At 33.5% G+C, this 15,165-nt stretch overlaps 1 protein-coding gene, 1 long non-coding RNA gene and 4 other non-coding genes across 6 annotated transcripts; 1 reads left to right on the forward strand and 5 right to left on the reverse strand.

The window, feature by feature from the left end:
• Nucleotides 1-7,049: 7,049 nt before the first annotated feature.
• On the reverse strand, nucleotides 7,050-9,108 carry LOC145950139 (uncharacterized). Its single transcript, XR_014428238.1, has 3 exons — nucleotides 8,394-9,108; nucleotides 8,131-8,302; nucleotides 7,050-7,483 (listed from the first exon to the last, which is right to left on the reverse strand). It is a non-coding gene; the product is annotated as an uncharacterized LOC145950139 (long non-coding RNA).
• Nucleotides 7,098-7,222, reverse strand: LOC114916910 (small nucleolar RNA snoR80). The gene has a single exon (XR_003805571.1). It is a non-coding gene; the product is annotated as a small nucleolar RNA snoR80 (small nucleolar RNA).
• On the reverse strand, nucleotides 7,349-7,454 carry LOC114916909 (small nucleolar RNA Z152/R70/R12). Its single transcript, XR_003805570.1, has one exon. It is a non-coding gene; the product is annotated as a small nucleolar RNA Z152/R70/R12 (small nucleolar RNA).
• On the reverse strand, nucleotides 7,605-7,688 carry LOC114916908 (small nucleolar RNA R11/Z151). Its single transcript, XR_003805569.1, has one exon. It is a non-coding gene; the product is annotated as a small nucleolar RNA R11/Z151 (small nucleolar RNA).
• Nucleotides 7,802-7,898, reverse strand: LOC114916907 (small nucleolar RNA Z157/R69/R10). Its single transcript, XR_003805568.1, has one exon. It is a non-coding gene; the product is annotated as a small nucleolar RNA Z157/R69/R10 (small nucleolar RNA).
• Nucleotides 9,109-13,073: 3,965 nt separating the features above from the next.
• Nucleotides 13,074-13,451, forward strand: LOC109814408 (auxin-induced protein 6B). Its single transcript, XM_020378823.3, has one exon. It carries the CDS (start codon nucleotides 13,074-13,076, stop codon nucleotides 13,449-13,451), a length of 378 nt encoding a protein of 125 aa, XP_020234412.1.
• The last annotated feature ends 1,714 nt before the right edge of the window (nucleotides 13,452-15,165 follow it).

The following is a 15,165-nucleotide window of genomic DNA, read 5'->3' on the forward strand; positions in this document are numbered from 1 at the left end:
GTCTCATCTTAAATTTGATTAAATTTTGGTTTATTGCATTTTGTGTTGCTCTTTGAGTGCATATTTGATTGTGGTGTATATAATTTGATGTCACCACTTTCATTTCATGTACTTAGAGACCAATACAAAATGCTGTCAAAATTTTGTCAAGTTTAAGAAAATGGATTATACTAGTACATATTGATCAAGTATAAAATAAAATCTTGAATGGGATAGGGTTACACCTTGTATAAAATAGTGAGATTGACATCCATGGTCTATCTTTTTGATAGAGAACATAACTTATGGATCGAAGTCGGTTATTGGATTGAAGTTGGATACGAGCGCCACACATAAGTGAGCAATATGAGACTGGAGTTGGATATTTTATTGAATATGTAATACGGAATGGTAATGATGATATGAATGGAAAGTTTTTTTGTCTTTGTGTTAATTGTTGTAGTGGGAGTCGTTTAGAACTTGATGTTATAAGGGAACATCTTCTATGTGATGGGTTTCTTAAGAATTATATATGTTGGATATGGCATGGTGAAAATATTGACATTCCAAATGTGTCAGCTGAAACTCAAACTCAAAATTTTACACAAGAGGTAGATATGGATGATCGGCTTGAGGAGATGATTCGTGATGTTGGTCCAGAATCATTCAAGAGAGCACATATGTATGGAACTTTATGCAGAGATTCAGAGAAGACATTATATCCAAATTTCACAAAATTCACAAGATTGTCAGCAGTATTGAGATTGTTTAATTTGAAGGCGAGACATGGGTGAAGTGATAAAAGTTTCACAGAATTGTTAGAGTTGCTGAAAGAAATGCTTCCAGAAGGTAACACATTGCCTAGTCGTAACTATGAGGCAAAAAAAGTGTTGTGTCCCATGGGTTTAGAGTATAAGAAGATACATGCATGCCCAAATGATTGTATGCTATATCATGGTGAGTTTGAAGGCTTGCATGAATGTCCAAGGTGTGGATTGTCACGATATAAAAAGAAGCAAGGTGATTTTGATTATGATATTAGCAGTAAGGGTCCTCCGGCGAAGGTTTTATGGTATTTGCCAATTGTTCCAAGATTGAAGCGTTTGTTTTCTAATGAAGATGATGCAAAGTTGATGAGATGGCATGAAGATGAGAGAAAATGTGATGGACAACTTAGGCATCCAGCACATTGTTTGCATTGAAAAAAATTAATTCTATGTTTCCAAATTTTGGTAAGGAGCCAAGAAATGTTAGGCTTAGACTAGTTACAGATGGAATGAATCCATTTGGTAATTTAAGCACAAAGCATAGTTCATGGCCTGTTTTGTTGATAATTTACAACTTACCTCCATGGTTATGCATGAAACGCAAAAATGTGATGTTATCTATGATGATTTCTGGTCCAAGGCAACTAGGAAATGACATTGATGTTTATTTAAGTCCGTTGGTCGAAGACTTAAAGATGTTGTGGGAGGAGGGAATTGATGTGTTTGATGGGTATTCAAGTGAATCATTCAAGTTGCATGCCATGTTGTTTTGCACAATCAATGACTTCCCAGCATATGGAAACTTGTGTGGGTATAGTGTTAAGGGGCATAAAGCTTGCCCTATTTGTGAAGAGGGAACTTGTTATCATCAATTGCATAATTGGAAGAAGACAGTTTACCTTGGCCATCGAAGGTTTCTTAAACCTAACCATCCATATCGAAGGTTAAAGAAAGCTTTTAATGGATATCAAGAATATGACATTGGTCCTACTGCATTAACTGGTGACGAAGTTTATAAATGAGTGAAAAATTTAAATGTGGTACTTGGTAAGACTAAAAAACAATCAAAAGATACAAACATATGGAAGAAGAAGTCGATATTATTTGATCTTCCATATTGGAAGGTTCTTGATGTTAGACATTGCATTAATGTCATGCATGTTGAGAAAAATGTATGTGATAGTGTAATCAACACGCTTCTCAATATTCAGGGCAAGACAAAAGATGGGCTCAACTCCTGTCTAGATTTGCAACTCATGGGGATACGACAACAATTATATCCACAATCTAAGGGTAAGAGGACATATTTGCCCCCAGCATGTCACACTTTGTCAAAAAAGGAGAAAACAAGTTTTTGTGAGTGTTTACATGGTGTCAAAGTGCCGCACGGTTACTCTTCCAATGTAAAAAGTCTAGTATCAATGAAAGATTTGAAATTAGTTGGCTTGAAGTCTCACGATTGTCATGTACTGATGCAACAATTTCTTCCTATCGCTATACGCGATGTTTTACCTAAAAATGTGAGACAAGTCATAACTAGGCTTTGCTTATTTTTCAATGGCATATGCAACAAAGTAATTGATCCTCAGAAGTTGGATGAACTAGAAGATGAAGCTGTTCTAATATTGTGTCAATTAGAGATGTATTTTCCTCCTTCATTTTTTGACATAATGGTTCACTTAATCATCCACTTGGTTAGGGAGGTTAGATTGTGTGGTCCTGTCTTTTTGAGGTGGATGTACCCAATTGAGCGATACATGAAGATACTAAAAGGGTATGTGAAGAACCAATATTGTCCAGAAGCATCCATCATAGAAAGGTACATTGCAGAGGAAGCAATTGAGTTTTGTACTGAATACATGTATCAAGATGAATCAATAGGCATTCCTAAGACTCGTCATGAGGGACGAAGTGCTAGGTAGGGTACAATAGGCACAAAACTAAAAAGCATGATGCGAGAAGAAGTGCTTCAAGCGCATTTGTATATATTAAACAATACTGATGAGGTTCTTCCTTATTTAAATGCCCACAAAGACTTAGTGAAGAGAAACAACCCTCGCATGCCTGAGAAATGGGTGTTGAACGAGCATAATAAGACTTTCATAGAGTGGTTCAAAAAGAATGTTGGGACAAATTTAAATGTTTCTGAAACTTTACAACGGCTAGCTCAAGGACCTAACTTTGATGTGTTTACATTTTGTGGATATGACATTAACAATTACTCATTTTATACAAAGGAACAAGATGACAAAAGTACTATGCAAAATAGTGGTGTTATGATAGTTGCTGAATTTATGCATTTTTCAACCAGAAATGATAAGAACCCCATCACAGCATCCATGTGTTATTTTGGAGTTATTGAAGACATATGGGAGGTTGCTTATGGTCCATTCCGAGTACCTGTATTTAAATGCAAGTGGGTTAATAGTAACAATGGTGTCAAAATTGATGAACTTGGATTTACCTTGGTTGACCTCAATAAAGTTGGTCATAAGGAAAAGCCTTTTATCATGGCTATGCAAGTAAAACAAGTATTTTATGTCACTGATCCATCTAACAATAGGTGGTCAATTGTTCTACAAGGTAAGAGTAATAATATAGGTGATGAATTTGGAGATTCAATTGATATTATGGATACTCCTTCTTTGTCCAAACGGGTGCTAACTATTAATGAAGAAGATGATGTTGATAATGTACATGCCACTCGTGATGATCATCAGGAAGGAATATGGGAGAACATTCAAACTTGATCATATTTCCAAAATAGGTTATTATAGTTTTTTTGTTAGTTACTTCTATTTATAATTTTATTTTTGTTATCACTTTAAGTATTATTTATTATAAATTTAATTTTATACTAATGACTTGTAATTTATTTTGTTTCTGTCAACAGATAAATATGGATGAACATCAAGACTCTCCTTTAGACTCTACACAGACTACAGCCAAGAAGAAAGTCAGAGGTCCCACTAGAATGAAGAATGTCACATCCAAACGCCTTCATGAGGAGAGATTGCATGTTGATAGTGATGAGATAACTAAGAGACCTATGGGAGACTCAGCTACCGAATTTATGAGTACCATGGGGGTTCTTGCTAGAACCAAGGTTTCTATTTTATTGCCTAGTTGGGATCATGTAGAGGAGGTTGTCAAGAACCATATTTGGGCAGATATTACGGTAAAATTTCATTTATAATCAACATTTTTCATTATTAAACTTCATTAGGATATAATATGTACTAACTCATTGTTATCATAAATGTAGGAAACTTAGGACATTCCTAGGACAGAGGACATGAGAAGGAAAACCCTCTCTATTGTGGATGAGAGGTGGAGGGCATATAAGACCAGCCTCACGAACAATTACATTTTTGGAAAAAAGAAAGGTGAATTTCCTGGTTATAAGAACCCCACCATAGATCAAGAGACATGGAACGCATTTGTAGAGTCTATAATGACTAAAGAGTTTTTGGTAAGTTAGGATTACATGCATTGTTATTTGTATTGTTCAGAATATTATGTTTTTACCTTTAATCTCATTATATGGTACTTTTGTAGGAGAAAAGAAAGAAGGCACAAGAGATTCAGGAAAACAATGACACCATTGTCGTGATGTCTCGTGGGGGTTATCCATGGCTTAAGAAAAAGTTGATGAAAGAGAAGGCTATGAAGCATCAAGCTAGCCAAGATGAGACTACAGTTAGTGGTCCTCCTTCTCCACCCACACGCCATGAATTATGGAAGCATGGTCGCATAAAAAAAACGGGCGAGTTTACAACTGAGGCAGCAAAAGAGATTGCTAACAAGATAGTAAGTATAATTGTTTTGTACATATGATGCTAATTAACATATGGATCAATAGATGTTTATTAAATTGTTTTTGTGTCTTGTACTGTAGGATATATTGGAACAATAGTCCACAGAGAGATCTTTTGTTTCCCATGGACGCTAGGATATACTCACAGTTGCAATTGGAAAGCCTGAGCACCCAGGTCGGGTTCGGGCTGCTGGTGGAGGTCATAGTTTACAAACCTACTTTGGATCACGCTCATCTTCACAGACATCTGGCACGGTGGACCAGTTAGTGGAACTAAAGGTCTCTCAAGTTATAAAAACTTATGAGCAAAAATTTAGTCAGATGCAGGAGGAGATTCATAAGCGGCTACAAGAAGACATGCAAAGGAAACTACAAGAGCATATGCAATCACTCAGCCAACAATTTCAACAAAGTACTCCAATAGTAGAACCATTTATTGCACGTGTGAGTACAAAGGGATCATGTGCTTCTATTGATCCCCCAATTACTGCCACTGGCCCGGGTACATCTAATAAATGTGAGTTGTTTGTGGATGGATCACTCGATCTTGTGGGTATAGGGCAGATTCACATATTAGGGTCCACTGTCAAGTCATGGGAGATGATATGGTTAGGGTTTCAGTGTTGGATGTGAGACAACCAGAGGCTAGAGTTCCTGTGCCCATAGAGGAGGTTCAGACAATGGGACAAGCCTTGAACACCTTCCTTCAGTGGCCTTAAAAGTTAGTAAAGGTGATATCTACGAAGGTATGTTATTTAAATAATATTTAATTTTAAGTTGGTGTAATTTTATTATAATATTGTATAATATTAGCTTTGTACTTTGTGGAGTAGGATATTGTTACCTCACCAAAGGGTAAAGGGACGGTCATTGTTACCCCTTCTAGAAATCTTCCTCCAATAAAAAGGCTATGGAGATTAGTTGCAGATATGGAAGATGACGAGCAACCCAAACAACTCCCTTGGCCTCCTGAAGTGTTTAACATGTCTAGTAAAGTACCTCTATATATAAGTCAGAGTGATATATCAGAGATTACAAATGGTCATTGTATGCTAAACATATCAATTTTGCAGTTATGGTTGTTGTAAGTATTTAAATTATTTTTAATTATATTTTGTTGATTTTTTCTAACATAGTTTCTAACGTTGTAGATTTATTCATAAATTGAGCGTGGATAAGGGAAATGATCACATATATGGATTTTTGGAGCCTGAGTCAATCCCAAAAAAGTGGGAACAAAGTCGAAGAAATACAAGCTTACATTCAAAATTGGATGTTTGACTCAAATAAAAAAGTTTACTTGGCCTCTTATTTTTCTGAGTAAGTTTAATTTTATATAATTAAATGTAATTTTTATAAAAACTTTTTTTTATTACTCATAATTTCTTAATGCAGTGCTCATCGACAACTTTTAGTTATTTGTCCTATGGACAACATATCTGTATGCATTTGCTCGTTGCATAAACCTCCTCCTATGGATTTTAGACAATTATTAGATAGGTAAATTGTTTAAAAATATCTAATTTCTTTTATTGATTATCATTACATTTGACTTTACACTAATCATAATGTCATTTTATCATTAGGGCCATAGAAGGATATCATATACTTAAGGGTTCAAAGTTGAAGAAAAAAATGAGTTGGGTCTCTCCTAAAGTAAGATTTTAATTCTAGCAATGATATTTTTTTGAAGTAATTTTTTTTAATTACTATTCTATTGAAATTGATTTTATATTCTTTTTGTAGTCTCATAAACAAAAAGAAAATTATGAGTGCGGATACTATGTAATGAAGACAATGCATACTATTGTCGATTCACAAATAATATCTGGGTGGACTGAAGTAAGTTTTACAATTTTGAAAGTTTTTGTTTTAAGTTCTCATTCTATATATTTTATGAATTATTACTAATTATTTTAATTTTTCTTAATAGATATTTATAGATCGATCACCATTGCCGTTAGAAGACATAAATATCATTAGGGAGCAATAGGCCACATTTCACTACAAGAAATTCATCATTTTGCGGGGGTTTTTTTTTCATATTGCGGCGGTTTACGCCCCCCTCAAAATAAGTAATGACGTTTTATAAAAACGCTGCAGTTACGTTCGCCACAAGCATTATACGGCAATTTTTACCAACCTCCGCTACCTTTTCCATTCTGCAGCATTTTGTTTAGAGGGAGTTTTTGACCTCCTCAATTTGAATGATTTTCTTTTTTGTAATTTCACAATATATATTATTTTTTTAATCTAAATTACATTTAACCTGTATAAAAAAATAATGAGGTAACATAATCCAAATTCCATTACATTTTTTTTTAATTTCACAATATATATTTTTTTTAAATGTTTTTAATGCACACCTCTTTCAATATTTGATCCAAGTGCACCTACAACATTCAAGAGACAAATAGCAAAACAATTAATCACCTATTAGTTCATAAAAATATTTAACCACCTAATCTTACATATTGATCTAAAAATTGAATCACAAGAATCGGATTTGCATTCATCTATATCTATAACCATTATGATGTTGGTGGCGTTTCCAAGACCAAATGGTATTGTCATTAAACCATCAATCAGGATGACCACATCGTTGGTCTTGCGTCCGAGCCATTATACCAAGAGGAACTAGATATCCCCCAGAATTGGTAATGGACGCAGCGAATAATATACATTAGATTCAATAATATTTGACATTCAAAATTAACTATAATCACTAATATACAAACCATTAATACGCATTCATTCAAACACTTTTTCCGCCAACATTTATCATAGTGCTCAGTGGAAGGAGAAGTCGTTAAAATACAGGCTCACGGCGAAACATTAGGGTAACGTCCACTGCCCATAAACACTTAGGTGTTTCATCTCATCATTGCACTTCTCAACACAAAATTGCTTACTACAATGCCTGGTAACAAAAAGGTCATATACCACCTATTGTGGCTACACTAATAACAATAGGTACAACGAAATAGAACAAATAGAAAATGCACATTTAAAAACAAAAGTCAAAATCTAGAATTAGTGAATGGCTTCAGTGTGTGTAACAATCAGATCATTGATAGAAATCTCACTGAAATCCGCTAAGATAATTAAATTATCATCATAAGCCAAATCATTTTCTCAAATCAATAACAAAATAAGTGTTCCAAAATCACAAATGTTAGGAAAATTAAAATTAAAATTGAAAAACAAATGAAAAAACAAAACTTTATAATAAAAAATTGGGTGTGCTTAGACAGCCAAGGGTTAATAATCAACTTCTGAGTAAACCCCCATATCAGAATCTCTAGTCCACAAAATTGTCTCGTCACAGCACAAAAATAATACCTAAATTTTAATTTCAAAAGAAATTAAGAAAAAAAAACAAAAGATTACTATCACAAAGCATTGAAATGCCGAAAATGAATTTCGTAAAGATGAAATCTTCAGGAGATTCAGGAGAAATTGAGAGCGTAAGTTGACAAAGAGAATGAATGAAGCAATAATATAATAGGAAGAAGAAACTCAATTTTGATGAAATTTATGAAGCACTAAATAAACCCATGTACCTACTTTTCCAGAACCGAGCAGCTGAGCAGGGCGGGAGGTGGTGGCGCTGTCTTTGTTGTTGGGGAGTGCAGTGGAACAGCCCTATGCGCACGGTGGTTGGCGACTGAAATGGGCGACGGTTCGGGATGGGATGTGTCACCCTCCTCCTGGCAATGGCCCCACAAAAATCACCTCCCTGCATGAAGCGGAAATGGTAAAGAAAAGAGGGAAAGCACTTCCCTGCATGAAACGAAAACCTAATGGAAAAGAGAAAGAGGAAATGGTACCTGAGGAAGAAGGAAGGGGATCGTGAGGGTGAGAGAGAAGAGAGGCTCGAAGAGTGGAAGAGTGATTGAAGGAGGGATTCAAAAAAATTGGGGAAAAGTAAAAGAGGAAAAGCAGGAAATTTTTTGCGGGAAAAATTGTATATGAATTGGGAGGGCATAAACCTCCTAAAAAAAATGATAGAAACCGCCGCTACATTCAGAATTTTAAGCTTTTCTCAAAAATACCGAAAGTCATGTTAATTTGAGGAGGTTTTAAAAATCCCCGTAAAATAATTCTCACTAAATAACATTTTTTTTTGTAGTGTTTTTTATTGACCATTACTTTAACTAGTTTGGGCTTATGTTTTATAGTATTGCTTTAACTAGTTAGAACTTACATTTCATTGAGCAATGTAGTCCATTTATGTATTAGATGTATTTAAAACTATTCAATTATATATATATGATTAACATTTATCATCTTGTCATTTATATGTGATTTGTGCTTCATTGAGAAAATATTTTGAACTATCTGGTTTTTATGCAGGTTTTTTGTTCTGAGGTGCTCCCAAAACAAGTCAAACATACAAAAAAAAATCACTACTTTTAAAATCGGTTATGCCATAATCGATTTTAAAAATAGACTTTTAAGATCGGTTGTTTTATAACCGATCTTAAAAGTCAAGACTTTTAAGATCGGTTATAATACAACCGATCTTAAAAGTCTACTTTTAAAATCGGTTAATAACTGATTCTAAAAGTCTACCTTTTCAAAATCGGCTCTTTTAAAATCGGTTCTATAACCGGTTTTAAAAGTCTAAAATAACCGATTTTAAAAGCCTTTTTTCCACTAGTTAGATGAATGTTCTAAAAACTTCACAGATAATAAGATATCACTCATGTCTAATGTAGACACCTAATTTCGTCTGGGGTTTCCAAAGTAAGGACAAAAGTCTACTAGAGCAAGACAAAAGGCCCTTGAGGGCCCAACGCGCTGGGCAACATTTTTGTTTTGATAATATTTCTCGCTACAGACCTAATTTTGATGATATGAACGTTGAAATTAAAGATAAATTCATTGAGAAGATATCATCAAAATTTCAGCATGAGCCAACAGTTAACAAATTTTCTATAGGCCTCGCATTGCAGCTAGAAAATAGGAGTCTTATACTAGACAACATTTTTGTTCTAATAGTATCTCTCACTACAGATTTGATTTTAATGATCAAACTATTGAAATTGAAGATTAATATATTGTGAGGATACCATAAAATAACTAGCACAATCCGACGATTAACAAATTCTCTAGAGGACCTACACGGTGCCTAGAAAAAAATTATATTTTTTTGTAAGATTTAGTCCCACATCAGACAACTCTTTTATGATTTTGCTTTTTAGATAGCTATATAAGAATTCCTCTAGTTAAGGAATCAGGGAGCTCAAGTTGCATAGCTTTCCCCTTTCTATATAAATCTCTGAAAGATAATGAGACTTTTGTAGAATGAAGGGCTGCCAAAACACGTTCCACACGCATTTAGGAAGATTTTTTTATAAAACTTGCTTCAGAAGTTCTAAATTCTTCTCTTTTATTTATTGTTTTTATTTATTTTATTTATAATTCTTTAAAAATTTTAAATATAATTTATATATTTAAATATAATATGTATTTATATATAATTTATTATAAATTTTAATCATATATAATAAATATGTCTGCAAAATAAAATACTAATTATTAGTAACACAAAATTTTTCTAAAAACTTATGATTATTAAAGAAATATTTTAAGGAGATTACAAGTCCTAGACATACTTGGCGCTCAACTCCCAATTGCTACATTAACCGATCGAGAAGGATCATAGGACTAATTTAACCAAAATAAAGAACAACACATCAAATCAGTAAGGTACTAACATAGAGATTAGTCTACACTTTTTGATTTAGAGACATCCGAATTTACTTGTAAACTTATTACGTTTTGTCTATCTTTCATATACACTTGGAAGTTTACTTTGAAATGCGTCAAGTATCAATGTTGATCGACACAAATACACAAGTGTGGTGCACAAAGGAAAATTAGTTACTTTTGTCTTTGCCTCTTTGGCGACCTGCGATGAAAGTTTTAAAATTGTGACATGATCTCTTACCATGGAAAGCCTTTATTGCATGTACGTGTTCGCATTTCTTTTGATCTGAACATGTAATATCTGACTTTTGTCGTCGAGCTATATAAAGCAAGGACTTCACTTAACCACAAATTCACTACTGTTACTTTAGTTTATTGGAATTCGCCTCACATGCGTTTCTTCAGAGTACTTATTATGTAATAATTGTCTGCTACCCTCTACCATCATCAGTTCATCATGAAGAACATGTACCACACTATATATATATCATCAGAAAAGATTGCCATATATATAAGTGATTTATAACTCACTCTAATTGTTGTTATTAATTATTAATTTCATTGATTGCCAAACTCCTAACTATGTAAATTGCTTGATATATACGTGGATCATGGATGGACACATCAGAGCTTTGGTCATTCATATTATAAACATGGGTGTAAATTTTTTATACACTTTTTTTTTTAAAATATAGTTAGATAGCCGAATTCTTATCGATAAAATTTTGGCATAAAGGGAATGAACCTGTATATTATTCACACTTTAGGTTCGAAGAGATTTAAATTAAACAATGAACCTGTATACAATTTTAGCATAAAGGGAATGAACCTTTAATTTTTTAGATTTAAATTAATTAAACACTTTCGTTTATATATAATTTAAGTATATTTTTGGATAGTTGCCTTATATGACTATCTAGAGTCTAAGCCAGCTCATCCAACAAATTCTCCAATAGCACTAAGAACAATAAATACACGAAATTTAGCTGATGCAGAAGAAAATAAATACAATTAATACATCTGCAAGAAACAGCATGATGAACACTAAAATGCTTTTTGGGAAAAAAATAAGATTAATTCAGTCAAATACTAGTGGTCTAGTCATACTCACATGCATGCTTGTCCGCACGACTCCACTCTCTAAACAGATCAAAAAGTGTTTTATGGTTGACCCCATTAAATTGGCGTTGCAGATGAATGGTACGTAACTAATGAATATATAATGCATAACATACAAAAATCCAGTGACATAGTTGGCTCCAAGCAGAATAGGGACCAACAAAATAAGGCACTGAAAATTCTATCGGCATTTTGCGTACCCATAGCCATTTTCATTTTGTCGGCATTGCTCAAGTCTTCAAGATATTCAGAACTAATAGTCAAAGGAGAAACGTGTTCAAATCCTACATAATTACATAAATAATACTAATTCTATCATTTTATATGCTTCCTCTTGTACAAAATTACTTGTTCTTTTTATGTTTTAAAATTATTATTTTTATCAATATGGTGTAATATAATTAGCGGATAATATGTTCTTTAAGCTAGTGATGGTTAGATATTCGATTTTTAAGTGCGTATTAGGAAAGATTAATCTCTTAAATATATATATATATATCTTAAGAGATTAATCTCTAATTTTTAGTTTAGAGTCTTGGACATAAATTTTTTTTATGATGTTATACAACATATTCTTAATTTTAGTTTTAACATTTACTTTATTTAATAATCATGTTTTACTTTATAACTACTTCAAAAATAAATATTAAATGAAAAAATATATTATAGACTAAATATACTAATTTATGAATAATATTAAATATTTCTAAAAAAAATTGTACATCAAAACTTACACATTAATAGTTTTGGACCAGAAAGAGTAACAATACATATAGGGGAATGGATTGGATGAAAAATTCACTAATGAGTAATGTTTAACTGAAAATTTAAGTACGAGTGTATGTTAGTATATTTACTTTCTCTTATAATTCATCACTTCCATTTCAATTTTTTATCTTTCATTTTTATGATATTGTCACATTTATCTTTTGTTCTACTTCTTTCTTTTCCTTTATCTCTCCTCCTTCCATCCCATGCATAGTCCCTAAATTTGGGGGTAGGTTTATTTTTTTTCCCCTTCAAAGTATATCAATGAAATCAAAATCACTAGCATATATACTGCATATTAATGAAATCACATATCTATCTCCTACTCGAAACTGTAATTAGCTTCCAAATCTCAGCTGCCACATCATAAGCCCACTCAACTCAACCCCTCAGCCACTACCAGGAAGAGGAAATTAAAGGAGCTTTAGAAAATAGATAATAATTCAAGTGTATTTACCAGTGCGATTGTTATAAAAGACTTTCTACTCGGTTTTGATTTGTTTCAAGAACAAAAAGTTATTATTCGCCTAAGCCAAAAAATGTGGTTGTTCGAAACATTCATTTTGGACATTAAGAAGAACCTAATTCTTCATTAAACCGAAAAAAAGAACCACATTCTTGGATCGTATAGTATTGGAACATGTACATTGTAAGATAAGAGAAAGACATGGACAAGGACAACACATATTGTAGATAGGCCCTCCCTTCAAAGATAAGACAGTTTGTCAAAAAACGCCACACGTCATCCACTGCATGTTGGCCAATCTGCACCTAGACTCCAGAAATCCCGCGTGTGTTCTCACCATATAAATTGCCAAACCCTACATACGAGGACACCAGCCTCTAAAACCTCTAAGTCAATAATTAATTCTAAGTATATCAGAAGAAAATTACAAAGCTAGATCAAGATGTTTAGGTATTTTGTTGAGAGGATGCAAAAGGGTCTTTCACTGTTTGGACCAAGGAGGCCTGCATTTAGCTACTTCAGTGAAGATTGTGCAACAACTGATGATGTTATGGAAGGATACTTTGTTGTTCTTGCAATCAAGGGTCAAGAAACCAAAAGGTTTATTGTTAGTTTGGAGTACTTGACTGATCCTGCATTCTTGGAACTTCTGGATGAAGCTCGGGAAGAGTATGGTTTCACACAGCAAGGAGCACTTGCACTACCTTGTCGACCTCAAGAGTTACAGAAGATTCTAGATGCTCCAAAAGCTAAGAGTGGGGAATATCAAAGACGATGCAAGGAATACTGGTCCATATCCGCGTGTAGATCCAACTACTAGCTAGGAAACAGAATCAAATTATGTGTTACTTTTGTGTGCCCCTAATAAATTAAAACTCCTGTTCTTTCAACACAATGCATTAATAAAAAAGACTAACAATTAATTTAGTATTTTTTGTAGTTTCTTTGATCGTAATTTTTTAATTAAAGAGGGAAAACAACAAGAAAATAAAACCAATTAAGGGATCACTAGAACCATGGCCACTCTCTTATGTTTATGCTGTTATTATTATTTTTATGGATAAAACAATCAAAAAATTTATTAGTGTAGAAAGAGAATTTATCATCATTCAAATTTATATTCTATATCAATTGTACCACTGATGTAGATATCACGATGTAAAAAATAAGTGATATTATACATAGATGTAGAATTGAATTAACAAGATAACCGGAAAGTCACCCCAATGCTGCATCTCTCTTCTCCACACCCAAATCCCACGTTCCCTCTTAGCCCCCACCCCCAACCACCGATCCCTTTTCACATAGCCCCTTGCTTCCATTCCATGCGACACCCAACCCTAACCACACATCTACCAACAAGCTTAACAACTGTGAACTATTCAACAACATTATCCAAAGAAAATAATTTACCAAAGCTATAGTATCTTCAATGAATTTCTTCATCTTCTAGTTGAAATTCTTCATCCTCTAGTATCGCGTCCTTTCCTTCCAAATGTCCTTTACGATGTCAGTATCTTTGTCGCCCCATCCCCAATAGTCCAATTTATTATCCTATGTTCTTCCTATGTTACATTGATTCAGAATCCAACTAATATAAAAGGCTTTTATTACATTAGTTCTAATTTAAACTTACGAAAAGAGATCCTTTTTACATTGACTAGTCTAGAATCACTAAAAATATTTTAAATTTCAAAAATGTTAAAGCGACACTTTTTTTACATTGATTGCGTAACAATCATGTAGAAAAATATTGTAAAATGATTTTTTTTTTTTTTACCGGAGATAAACAATCACCATAACAAATATACAAGTTTAAAAAATTACAATGATGTCTCTACTTCTAATTATGAACATGACTAAGAACAAAATTTTCAATGGCAAAAACAAATTCCATGAACCATTTTAAAACATTATGTTGTCAATAGCCCTAGGGCCAACCCATCTAGTGAAAAGGCTCAAAATCCTTTGACCCATAATTCACTTAATAAGGGAGTTAGGCCAAGGCTTAAGGGAAGTTTCTCTTACATTCAACTCATCGTTTCCCAAAGTGTCTTCACTTTGGTATTGGCCAAGGTATCTTCAACTTAGCCTTGTCTAAGACATCTTTCGCTTAGACTTGGCCAAGACATCTTCAACTTAATGCAGACCATGGGTATATCTTTGACTTAACCTTAATCTTGACATTTTTGACTTGATCTCCACTATTACATCTCTAGTTGGACATCGACTAGGACATTTTCAGCTTAGCCTTGACCAATATTGCATCTTCTTCTTAGCATCAACTAGGGCATTGTGCATAATATATTTTCAACTCATTCCTAGTTAGGGCATCTTTTGCTCGACCTCGACCAAAGAATCTTTGACGAGACTTGAGACATGGCATCTTTGCCTCGGGCTCAACTATATATCTTCGATCAACACATCTCTAGTTCAGCTTCATCTAGTGCATCTATCTTTGGCTAGACCTTGTTTAATTCATCATTGGCTCAACGTTGTCTAGTTCTTTTTCGACTCACCCTCGTCTAGTTCAT

The sequence above is a fragment of the Cajanus cajan genome, chromosome 7 (assembly GCF_000230855.2).
Source record: "Cajanus cajan strain Asha chromosome 7, NIPB_CcT2T_4, whole genome shotgun sequence".
Classification (NCBI taxonomy): domain Eukaryota; kingdom Viridiplantae; phylum Streptophyta; class Magnoliopsida; order Fabales; family Fabaceae; genus Cajanus; species Cajanus cajan.